The sequence below is a fragment of the Diadema antillarum genome, unplaced genomic scaffold (genome assembly GCF_040938485.1).
Source record: "Diadema antillarum isolate AM-2024a unplaced genomic scaffold, OU_Dant_1.0 scf00000003, whole genome shotgun sequence".
Lineage (NCBI taxonomy): Eukaryota > Metazoa > Echinodermata > Echinoidea > Diadematoida > Diadematidae > Diadema > Diadema antillarum.
Window position 1 is genome coordinate 3,919,701 of NW_027270892.1, and position 13,231 is coordinate 3,932,931.

Genomic DNA, 13,231 nt, shown 5'->3' on the forward strand with positions numbered 1-13,231 from the left:
AGATGTTGTCCATTTTGAAGTGTTGTACATTCAGGCTTTCATTGAGTTCTGATGGGTCCAAGATCATACGAGTACCCCCCCCCCCCCCCCCCCCCCCCCAATCTTTCTTGGGTCTCGTAAATATGTTTGAGAGGAATTCTTCCTCTTTGAAAGAGCAAGGTTCAGCAAAGTTTTTTGCTTTGCAGAGTCAGGATCCCTTTTATGATCTGTTTCATTTCTGCTGGACTCTTTTTGTATTCATAGAGGGGCTTATTTTGTGTAGGGGCCTCTTTTGAAAGATCAAACTCAATCTCATTATCTTTGCACCACTGCTAGCAGAAATTAATCTGATGTTAAATTACACCATCTGCAGTAGAAATGAGACAATCGACTTCCAACAGGCATATTTGATAGGCACTCTTGATCAAGTGTACATGTATATGTAGAAGCATAATTCTTAGTATTCTCAAAATATCCGTATGTGCTACCTACCTCTTTGGATAGTGGTGTAGCTACTTTCTCCTTGCTGCCTGTGGCTGCTGGGAGGGTAGAGGCTGTTTCAGCATGTTCATGGTTTGAGTGTGAGGTGGAGCTCGTGCTGGGTATGGTCTGCCAGTCTGCATTCCCTGTCCTAACAAAGGCCTGTCGTAGTTCCCACTTGAGAGCTGACTACTTGCGAAGGTTCCTGGTGTGCCAGTGGCACTGTTCCATCCTCGTCTTTGGTACTGGTAGGTGTTTGATTCAGATGCTTGGGTCCTGTACGGATGGTACTGGGGCCATGGTTTACGTTGTCCACGCACCACACCAGCTGCAGCTCTTTGCTGTTCTGTAAGGTCTTTTACTCTCTTTGTAAAGTCATCACCAAGAAGGCTATGACTATTAAACCAGAGTAACTAGTTTGCAGAGTTACGAGTACTTAGCATACATTTCTGGCGTGATTTGTTCTTTTCGTATTGCAGTTGACCTCAAAATTTGCATTGCAAAGCAATGCTGGCACATTCTGTTGAGTTTCTGTTAGGCTTTCAGGAGACAGAGTTTGAATGTACATGTATGCTGTGAGTCCTCTCGTCAACAGCTTGGTTGGATACGTTGTAGTTTGAAGTCTTGGCTTCTTGTACGTGAAGACAGATTTTCCCAAACTTGGTGCGTTCACTTTGGGGCAGCACAGAGGGGTGCAGTTACTTGGGGGAGGGTGTTTACCTACCCCCAGTTTCTCTAGATAGCATGTTCTCCTTGAGCTGGTGAGACATGAGGTATGGTGCCGACTTAGCCAAATCCTTGTGTGTAGCACCACCAACCCCAGTGAGGATTGCGAATTTCTGCGCAAACAGGATTTCATCTCCAAGTGCATTATCCTCCTCTTCTTGGGCTGATTCAGCCTCATCCATCATAGGTCATTTACCCATGTTCTCGGTAACGAAAGGTTCAAAGTCATCATGTTTTGAGTAGCGGTGTTGCCTACCAGCAGTACCTACCGGCATTGTTGCCATCTTGTTCGTGGATCACGGTAGGAAAAACTTTAGTGTCGAAATATGTCTCCACAATTTTGCAGGATTCTTCAAATGAGACAAAGGAGAATTTCTCTCCCAACGAAAACGGTTTTCATGGGCCAGTGACCCCAAAAAACATGCCGAAATTAGTATTTTTACTGCCGAGGGAAAGTTGTTTTCCCAGTGGATATCAAACATGCGAATTACCTGTGCATGGCAAGCGGGATCTCATGAATAATGATCCAAGAAATATGAAATAAAATAAAGAGTCAAGCTTGCCCTAAGGTCAGACTATTGAGAAGTACAGCAACTTTGCTCAAGGCTCTTTTCCCTTGGCATTAGCAGAGTCTTTATTTGACTACTGTCACAAAATGGGAAAAGCCCGTAGTTGGTTAGATTTTCAACTCCCACAAGATCACTCCCACAAGAGCAGCTCATTCCAATACATGTAGAATGTTTTGGTAGCAGAAATGCAAAATGTTGCAACTTGGAACTTGAGCTCATGATACTTAGTAGACACCTCTGTCATGCAGTGATTTTGCCTTGTTTTGTTCTGAACTCAAGACTGAAGTCATAGAAATTTCAAGTCTCCATATGATGAATATATCATCGCTGGGGCGACAAGACCTCGTATCTTCAAAATGTCATATGTTCAGGAGAGCCAAAAAAAACATGACAGCCAAAGCACTGTATTAAATGGGATAGACTTTCCTTTGACATGCCACGTTGGTTTCATTTTTGGGGTAAGACAGCTAGGATTTGGACAGGACATCACTTAACTGATTATCTGACCATTTATGCAAAAAAAGTCATTTTTTCACCAAAATTTGAGATACAAGGTCTTGTCACCCGAGCGACGATATGTGACCTTTCAATGTCATGGTTCCTCATTATATTGTTGGTAATAGAGCATGGTCACCAAATCACTGATGAAGTGTATTAATGAGTGTTATTGTCACTCCTGCAAATGTATTCAGGTTGGAAAGATGTGTGAGTAGCTTGATATCCCAAAGGAAAGTTGATTAAAACTATGAGTACTGACAACTCGCTGACTACAATGCATATTCACAGTTTGATCATCTCTGCTTGTGAAAAGTCCATCCTTCTTGGCAGCTTTTTTCAAATGAAGTGCAAAGAAACCAGGAACCTCAAAACAACTACTGTAAAGCAAGATATTTTCACGTCAAGAATTTTCATGAAATGGAGCCAACAGCCTGTTTCACGCATCGTGAAATTTTCGTGAATTGCCACTGGCACTCAATGCATAGTGTAGACAAGAACTTTCGCATGCATTTTGATTTCGCAAATCTTGGCTCTCGCGAAATCAAATATTTCTGGTTTTACAGTACATGTACTTCACAGGCAATGAAATTTAGATGCTAGTAATGTGGCTTATTTTGTCTCCAAAACCAGTCCGGAGGACTCGTGGAGGTTTTTATCATTGCACTGGTGCAATACATAAATATTTGTACTACAGTTTAATCAATTTCAACATTAAATACAGGAGATCTTGTATGTGACATTGGTTTTGTAAGGTGCTGTTATTCCATCCGCAGTTTTGAGCAAGTGTGTCTATGTGTGTGTGTATGTTTGTGTGTGCATTAGAGATTAAGAGACAGACAGACAGACAAGCAAATATGAAGTAAAAATTGTATAGCAGTAAGACCAACCCTTTGACCCCCCCCCCCCCATCAAGTATTAAAATTAAGTCATAACATAATGAACTCAAAACTGAAATATCACACAATGTACCATTCCACATTTGCATTCCCCAGTTTATTTTACACTGCCATTCATTATACAAGTAACATCAGTGAGTTCCACAAATATGCCTTTTTCAACCATTGAACATGCAATCACAAAATATGTCATTTTTGTGACAGCTTACACATTACATCATCCGATACCGGATGATCTTTTCTTGCAGCTGAGAAATAACTTCACGAGACAAACTGCAAGGAGATACCTTTGACAAAGCCCACGTTATAACTTAAGTTCGGAACATCTCTCAAGACTACCAGTGAATGCTGAATTTAAGTGTGCATGCATTATACATTGTATGTGTATTGTGATGAAATGTATGCACGTGGATGTGTGTCGAGTACTCTGTATAATATCTGAATGATGTTGCTAGAAATACATAGGAGAGTGGACCAAAAACATGCAGCATGATTACATGGACCATCTGCATATATAGGACAAGCAAAGGATGTCAAGTTAACAACAACACAAGGGATAGCTCCCAAAATGGGGGGAGGGGGGGGGGGGGGGGGACCCAGCACCTCACCAACATCAAATGTTACCATAACTAAGGAATGTCAAATTAAGTTTGTCTGCAAGAATTATGCTGGACTACAACCAAAGTATGGAAAACATGCTCCATTCTTGCCCAATCATCCCAAACCAACCTCCCAAACAGAAATGGTGGTACATAGTCAATTACATGACAGAGAGGCAACCGATATGGTAGATGTATGTGAACTGGAAAAATTACTGAATCCATGACATACTCTTTCCCAGCAAACTCTAGAGACCTCCAAATTATGTTTGCTCTCAATCTGATGTCATACCAAAAGAATTTCATTTGAACTTGCAGTCCATAACCACTAGTAGTGGCTGTTGTTTCTCTTATGTCACCAGACAACCTCATAAAGAGCAGAGACAAGGCATCAAAGCCTATAATGACTTACTCTTGGAAACATAGTATGACACGGATCAGATATGAATGATGCATAATGACGGAGACACAAACTATGATAGTGTGTGGCATGTAAACAAACCACCGTTTTGTGGGACGGTTGCTTCAAAAATTTTGCCTTTTGAATTCACAGAGAATTGCTCATTCAAATTTATTTAATTATTTTCATTACATTTTTCCCCCCTTTCACCTGGCACACACAAATATAGCCTGGCAGGCATAGTTTCTGCCCAGGTATTGAAGTTAATAAGTTTACAGAGTTTAATATTTTATTTGTCCATTTTAAATTCATTACCCCTCTGACCATAATACAATTCTATTGACATTGTACATAAACATGTTGCCAAGGGGATTGAAAAGGCGAATCACATCACACGTATTCCACCCACTTTAATACCACTTGTACCAACAAGGGCTTCACATGTATCAAAGCAAAGTGCAGTGACATACTTAACAAATGATTGGGGAAGAAAGAATGTTATTTTGCATGAATTAGAATTGATATCTCACGGTAGCTGAGATGGAAATTTCAAGTGCCCCATCAAGGATTTACAAAAAAATAATGCCTCCGGCACCACTTCGTGGCGGAGGCATAAAAAACCCAACTGATTTTCAAAAAGTGTGCATGATGGTGTTCTGCAAGCAATTGGGCAGGCTACAGAGCCCACCTGTGAGTTGTCAAGAGCATCTTTCCTGTAAGAGCAGAATTTTCAAGTTATCAAGATTTGCTTTACAAGTAAAATTAGTATGCATTCTAATCTATTTTTTCCACAGTACACAACATATTCAAATGGTACAGAAGGTCTAGCTGTATTACTGTAAAAGTAGAAATTTGTGTTGAAATTTTCGCGCAACCAGAAACTAGTACAAAAATAAAAGCACGCAAATATTTTTGCTTGCCATTGCCATACAAAATTGTATGTTCCAGTAGTTGGTGTCTTGATTCCGTGGAATTAAAAACATGTGAAACTCCTCTAACCCCACCGAGCGCAAAAAATTAGTCGCACAAAAATACCCACTTTCACAGCACTTACTAATGCCTTCAGCAGAATGTTGTTTTTTTTTCCTCTCTCTCCCTTTTTGTTATGAAGCTAAATGTGAAACAAGAAAGCTCACCATGCATTCTGATGTTTTTTTCCACTTCGACTGTAGTAGATAAGACAAGTCAAACTTCTTTTCTTTTTTCTTTTTTACCATACACAACATATTCAAATGGTACAATGAGCCCAGCTGTACTATTAATGCCTTTTGTGGAATGCTTTTTCTCTCTTTCTTTTTCTTATGAAGCTAAATGTGATACAAGAGTGCACATATTTCTCTTTGTGAACACACATCTTGAGCTCATCAAATCTACAAGGCTTTACGAAACTATTCAAGAAAATACAATGCACTTGAATTCATCTCAACAAAGTGTAATACATCAGCAACTTCCTCCATTGCTATTTCATGCCTGGTAAACATTACCTTTTGTGTCCGACTTCAAAAACATGTTTAAATTAAATCTATCATATTAAATACTGATTAACATACAAACAAAAACCAATCAAAGCACTACATGTAAATAGAACAAAAAGGTCACTAAACATATACATGGTAGAATTTGCGATGAACTTGATGTAATGACCGACTACTCGTTCTTAATCTGTACCATTAAATTGCTAAGCTATTTACACTATTGCTGGCCATAGAAAGAATCAAATATTACTTTCCAATCATGGCTCACAGGCTGTGATGGCAATCCAGGTCAAATCAATCTTTCCCATTGCTAAAGATTGTCCGATTACGATACTGGTACAGTCCTTGGAAACGCTCCAAATCTCTTAAAATAATCATCACTCCTATTCAAGCCAGTAACAAGACTTTGATGCGGTCACAAAGCCTCCAAAGGTTTCTCACCCAATTTGCTACATCTGACCCGAAAGCCAGAGAAAAGGCATCGTGACTCTTCACACAGGGATGTGATGCTTGCACCAGAGGCAAGGGATGACGGGAGAAGGTTATGTTTAACATATCAAGTGCAGGGCAATGAAAGGGAGTGTCACTGTCCTCCTCTGCCTCCTAAATTCGTGCTGCCCTCAACGCTTCTTTCCTGGGGCGGGGGAAGCACCCCTGGATGAGGCCCTGGACGTGTCCGGTGTGTTATCATCGGTGTCCGAGTCATCCTGTCAAGAGAGTAAAGAGAATTCAATCTTATTCAACTCAAGTCCATTCAATTCAATTCGATTTCACTTAATTCGTTTCAATTTAATTCCATCCAATTCTATTTCACTTAATTCGATTCCATTTAATTTGAAGTCCATTCCATGAAATTCAATACAATTCAGTTCAGTTCAGTTCAGTTCAATTAAATTAAATTCAACTACACTCAATTCAATTCAATTCAATTTAATTTAATTCAATTCATAATTTATTCAATTATCTCTGCATGATATGAGAGACTGGTGATTAGGGTCACAGAAACAAAGCAAGACAGAGTGGATTTCCGCTGACTGGAAAATTTATGTTTGTCTTTATTCTACTAAAACCATTCAATACTGATATTTTCTGGATTCAGTTAGCACTCATTCAACAAAATGATGACTGAAAAAAAAAAAAGTTGTCCTTTTTTTTCAGTCAATATTCCCTATTCCCTTAATCACAGACACTCCATTTCAATGAGAGTATGACGGTACAACGTTATGAAAGACATGTACCGAGAACTACAGTCAACCTTGCAGAAGTTGAATCTATTTGGACTGAAGAAATAGCTTTGACTTAGAGAAAATTGGACATTATGAGGGATTCAAATCAACAGAATATAAAGAGAAGACTTGAAAAGACCTTCGACTTACGCGATTATTCTACTTATGCGAGGTTGTCTTAAGCAAGGTTGACTGTACAATGCTATTAAAATCAGAATACATATGACAGTCCTCAAGAGGAATCCTGGATAACACAGCTAACAACAGTCCAGATTCAGGGTTGCTACCAGGCGAACTGAATAAAAAAAAAAATGGAATGCTCACATCGTCACTCTGTTGCTGGCTCTCCTGATCGGATTTCTCATCATCATCGTCGTCATCATCGTCGTCATCGCTGACCACGGCCTTGCGCGGTGGTCTTCCTCTCTTTACCGGCTTTTTCCCCTTGTCTTCTCCCTTGCCCTTTCCTCCCCTGGACTTGGACTTACTGTGCTGGCCTGGGAGAACAGAATCCATACAAAAAAAAAAAAAAAATGACGAATAGAAACATCAAATGCTGCACCTACACTCACTGCATACATTGCATAAGTCTCTGTATTTATATTTCTTGCAATAATATAAGCACATTCATCACACCCTCTCTCCTAACTCTCTGTGTGCCATGGTGTAAACCCCCTGCATGTCACATTATTCTGAGACTTCGAAGTAGTCATGCTTTGGGAAAACATTCTGCTTTCCATATCTACAATGTATGTAACTTTTATACATTTTTGTCTCCCTGGACATGTAAGGAGCAAAAAAATGTAGCAAAAATGCCAAACTTTGATTTGATGTAATTATTGTATGACAAATCTATGATTGCTTTCCTTTCAAGTGACTAATACATGATTGTAGATACATTATTGTAGAGGTATGACTTGTGCATACAAAACAATGGCAGAAACTTAGAATATACTCGCAAATTCAGCAGGGAACAAACCTTGATAGTCAATCACCACATACAATGCAAGCAACATTTGAGAAGCCCTTCCATTGTACTACAGCATATGGCGATTTATCAATCAGTTTGGGCGGGTTTGTGCGTTTGAGCAGAATATGCGAAGTTGGCATGCCGTGGACCGAGTCGGGCATGCAAACGTGGCACATAAAGAGTTAAACAGATTCTTTTAAGAGTCTGAACTGACTGACGATAGGTATTTGAATATGAATAGAGTTTCATAACTGCAAAACGAACAGTTAACCAACCTTGAAAACAAGTATATTTTCTATGCAAATAAGATGTTGCTGACATTTCTAGAATACCAGGCATTCATTCCCTACAATAAACTATAAAGCTCATTTCCTCACTGACAAAAAGTTACAAGAGTTGGCTTTGTGAGCTTGAAGTTAAGAATATAGACAATAATATTGTAGCGCAGCAATCTGTGTTTTGAGCAGTTATCATCCGTCCTTTTCAATGAGAATTTTTCCTATTCAACTGGTTCCCCTTAAAGGACAAGTTCACCTTCATAGACATGTGGGTTGAGGGAATGCAGCAATATTAGTAGAACACATCAGCAGGGATCTCGCCAGCGTATATCACCCTTGTCGGCCCCGACAAGCGTGCGGTTTGAAGAAGCAATTGCCGACAAGGGTAAAACTTGCCGACAAGGGTAACACCACGCGTGAACTTGCCGACAAGGGTAACTTGCTTGACGAGCTAAGTTCGGACCGATTTCTCGCCTTTTTCAGTCTTTATTATCTGGCTAGAAAAGAAGCTAGATGTTGAAAGCAGCAGCAGTTTACATACTTATACAAGCGCAAAAATTTACCCACGCAGTCACTGCACCGATCACAACAACGCGGCTCAACAGAGCGACGTACTAGCTGATACCAGGGAGGTCTCACCTCCCTGCTGATACACACCACATCACACACTTGCTCACTCACATGCGCTCTGATTTGGGATCCACACACACATGCACAAGCACCCAGCCGGCCACTTATCCAGCCGCCTGCGTGTACAACGCTATAGTGTATTGTGAGAGGGAGAGAGAGGACGGGAAGAGAGGGTCGGAGGCCGAGGGAGGCTGAGGAAGGCTGACACGTGCTCGCTTGTTGTCACGCTTGTTGTCGGGTTACGCAAAACAAACGATATGAAATGCATGCCCCCCTCCGCCAAAGGTTGTATTTTTTTTTTGGCTGCTTTGGTTTGTTTGTTAGCTTGTCTGCCTGTCTGTCTCTCTACTCGCAAAATAAGTCACAATTTGGGAACAGATTAGGATGAAATTTTCAGGAACAGTTGGTTGGTAAAATGGCGCAAGGAACAGATGATTAAATTTTGATAGTGAGCAGAATTTATAATACCACCGAAATTCACCGCCAGGATCCAGGATCTTTAGACTTTGTTTCGTATATTTGAAAGGATTCGTATCAATTCTTTAGGAAGCTGGCCATCGGCAAAATGACGCAAAATTAGATGCGTTCAAAGCATTGCCGCAGAGAGAAAATTAACTCAATTTTTCGTTAAAAAAAAGAAAAGAAAAAAGAACGTGCGATGGAGTAAGCAAATGCAAATTGTTATCTAGGTTTTGGTAGTTTCAGTTGGTTATTTTTTTTTTAAATCTAAAAAGCCATGCGTTCCATTTTAGCCTTTCCAATTTCTATGGATTTGTAAACGTCATTCGTGAATATTCCATTTTCCTTCTCCGGGCCGAAATTTATAGTAATTCTGTCATGATGGTCTTTCAAGTTCAACGTATACGTAATGCTCCACGTGCTTCTGGCTTGGTTTGTTAAAAGGTGGGTTAGGGGCCTTCATGGGCAGAAAATAAATGATGATCATTCATCAATGTTCCCAGTTGGTTTACATGCTATGCATGTACACGCTGTTTACGACCACTGAAGCAAGGTGGCAGTACGTACGCGCGACATTCTTTATCTGACACCTGGCTTTCGTGGAAATATCATGGAAATTTCCACAAGCCATGATATCAAGTTTCCCCACTGCTTGAGGTCGTGCTTTTTTTTTTTATTCTTCATCACGAACATCAATTTGTTCAACTTGAAAAGTGTAGATAATTTGCTTTGAGGGAGTGTTTCTTTCTTTTCTTTTTTTTCATTGCAGCATCGGTAACATTTTGTTTTGTTCATCGTCCGTGCATGGCAGGGGTTCATGGGAGGAGAACGATAGGAATGACTGGGGAGAAAATAAACTGCGAAGAAGGAAGCATCTTTTGAGCGAGCTGTCTTTGTTTTTCTCTACACCAGCATCAGTTATCGCCACCAAGATTCATTTTTTTTTCGTTACTCCGACAGATTAATGATAAAATGATGCTAGATTCTTTATTCTGAAGGTTCGTTAATCCAAGAATGATTAAGAAAAAATGTCCGTTCATTTCACGACGAAATCAGTTTTGTTATTTCGAACGTTCTGCCAGTGAAATTTCTGAATAAAACGACGGCACAAAACAGCGTGTTTTCGTACTCTAAGGGTCTGTTATTCCGACAGAAGTAGTAATGATGAAATAACAAATTGTAGATTCTTTATTCTGAAGGTTCGTTAGCCGAAAATTGAATAAAGAAAAATGTCCGTAAATTTCAAAACGAAATCAGTGCGTCATTTCAAACGTTTTGCCAGTGAAATTTTGGAATAAAACGACTGCCCCAAAACAGTTGCAGTTTTCTTAATCTGAGGGTTCGCTACTCCGACAGATTAATGATAAAATAATGCTAGATTCCCTATTCTGAAGGTTCGTTAATCCAAAAAATGATTAAGAAAAAATGTCCGTTCATTTCACAATGAAATCAGTTTTGTTATTTCGAACGTTTCTGTCAGTGAAATTTCGGAATAAAACGACGGCACAAAACAGCGTGTTTTCGTACTCTATAAGGGTCTGTTATTCCGACAGAAGTAGTAATGATGAAATAATAATAGATTCTTTATTCTGAAGGTTCGTTAACCGAAAATTGAATAAAGAAAAATGTCCGTAAATTTCAAAACGAAATCAGTGCGTCATTTCGAACGTTTTGCCAGTGAAATTTGGAATAAAACTGCCCAAAAAACAGTTGCACTTTTCTTACTCTTAGGGTTCGTTACTCCGACAGATTAATGAAAAAATAATGCTATATTCCTTATTCTGAAGGTTCGTTAATCCAAAAATGATTTTAAAAAATGTCCGCTCATTTCACAATGAAATCAGTTTTGTTATTTCGAACGTTTCCGTCATTGAAATTTCAGAATAAAACGACGGCCCCAAAACGGTTACAGTTTTCTTTTACTCTGAAGGTTCGTTACTGCGAAAGAATAACGATATGATACTTCAGATTCTTAATTCTGAACGATCGTTAATCGGAAAACGATATAGAAGAAATGAAAACGGTTAACAGTTTTCTTACCCTCAGGGTTCGTTACTCCGAAAGAATAATGGCAAAATAATACTCTACATTCTTAATTCTGAATGATCGTTAATAGAAAAATTATAAAGGAGAAAATATTCGTTTATATCCAAACGAAATCAGTTTTGTTATTTCGAATGTTCTGCCAGTATAATTTCGGAATACAACAACGGCCCCAAAAGGGCGTTTTCTTATTCTGAAGGTTTGTTATTCTGAAACAATAACGATGATTGATGATAGATTCCTTTCTGAAGGTTCGTTGATCGGAAAATAATAAAGAAAAAATGATTGTTAATCTTCGAACGAAATCAGTTTTATTTTGAACATTCATCTGTAGTACCGACCTTTGGTGTTGTTGTTGTTTTCGATTACAAACCTTCGAAGTACTCAGTAATGAATCGTTTCATTTTATGATTAAACAAACCTTCGGAATAATGACCATCATTACATTTTTGTATGATATCTCTTTGATGTCAAGGCCAAACTACCGCAGTATACCCAGAAAGGAAAGTGCAACGATGTCCCGAAAGTTCTCGATCGCTTCTCGCGCATCTGCAATGCAATAGGCCTACCACGTGGTCGAGCAGACGGCGAGAAAGCAACACGGCGCGCGTTGTTGCGATGCAGAGGCGGCTAATTATTGCAACAGTGAAACAGGAAAGGCCTAAAAGAAATCGGAACCTCCACCATCGGCACCTACTTCTCTTTCATTTATTATTTAGGAACTGCCGCTAACAAAAGGTATGGAGTTTCTGCATTGTTTCTGTGAGAATATGCCCCTCACAACGTTCATTACATCTCCGTGAAAATGTCGCATTTAGTGGCATTTTAGCGGCGATTTATCTGTGTTGTATTGAGCATTAGCGAAGGCTTCCGTACCCACCCCCAGAACAGCGCGCATAAATGCCGACAAGCGTGAAGAAATTCCTGGCGAGAACCCTGATCAGTGAGAGTTTGAGCAAAATCGGACAATCCGTTCAAAAGTTATCAATTTTTGAAGTTTCTGCTCTGTCATGGCTGGATGAAAAGACTACTATAGCTTGTGATGTCACATGAGTACAACGATGTAAAGAAAGAATAAAGAAAATTCAACATATTTCCATTTTTCTCGCATAACAAAAGAGCACTCGACTTCTCTCGTTCAGAAGGCAGGGGGAATAATATTACCCTTAACATACGTCAGTAGCAAGTCGAAGAAATGTGCACTTTATTCAAAAAGTAAAGTTTTGTCAAATTCTCCTTTTATTTTCCTTATATAGTTGTACGCATGTGACATCATACACTGTAGTAGTCTTCTCTTCCAGCAGTGACTGCGCAGATACTTAAAATATTCGTAAATTTTGAATGGATTGTCCGATCTTCCTCAAACTTTCACTGATACGTTCTACTAATATTGCTGCATTCTCTCAATCCTTATGTATATGAAGATGGACTTGTTCTTTAATAGTGACACTTACTTTCTTCTTCCTCATCATCGTCGTCGCTCTCGCTCTCGCTCTCAGACTTTCCTCCCAGTTGCGGCGGAAGTCGTCCGCCCTGCTCCAGGTGCTTGCGAGCCGTGGTGAAGACAGAATGGAGCACTATCGAGTCGTCATAGATCTACAGAAGTATCAGATGAACATGTATAGAACGTTAACTCCGTGACCGGATGAGTAATGAACGCACTGCTCGCAAAAAATTTGATGAAGTATACCTTCCCATATTGCTGAATTTGCAACTACTGGTAATGGGCTTCTTTGACATGAAGAAAGTTACACAAGCCAACTTCATGCAATTAACAATGCTCAAGAAAGTTAAAAGCTGTAAATGAATTGCTGAAGCTTCCCAACATTTTGTTTATGTCCAGTACCACTTGTCAGGTATAGACTACCTTCTAAGTGTTTTATCTTTTGTTACTGTTTCTATTCACTGTAACTGATTGAAATGGTCTGCCTCCCGTATGGAAAAACAAAGAACTTGGCTTCACAAAGTGAGTGAGAATTCTTTTTTCCTTTTTTTTTTTCCCT

The 13,231-nt window shown here is 39.5% G+C and overlaps 1 protein-coding gene and 1 pseudogene across 1 annotated transcript in view; both read right to left on the reverse strand.

The window, feature by feature from the left end:
* Positions 1-491: 491 nt before the first annotated feature.
* On the reverse strand, positions 492-1,367 carry LOC139736533 (uncharacterized; annotated as a pseudogene).
* Positions 1,368-6,242: 4,875 nt separating this feature from the next.
* The window catches only part of LOC139736637 (probable global transcription activator SNF2L2), a 37,980-nt gene continuing 30,991 nt past the window's right edge, over positions 6,243-13,231 (reverse strand). The window contains exons 30-32 of the mRNA XM_071647422.1: positions 12,683-12,824; positions 7,173-7,345; positions 6,243-6,329 (exon numbers count right to left, since the gene is read on the reverse strand). Coding sequence (XP_071503523.1) covers positions 6,243-6,329; positions 7,173-7,345; positions 12,683-12,824 — 402 coding nt within the window. The remainder of the gene's footprint in view (positions 6,330-7,172; positions 7,346-12,682; positions 12,825-13,231) is intronic.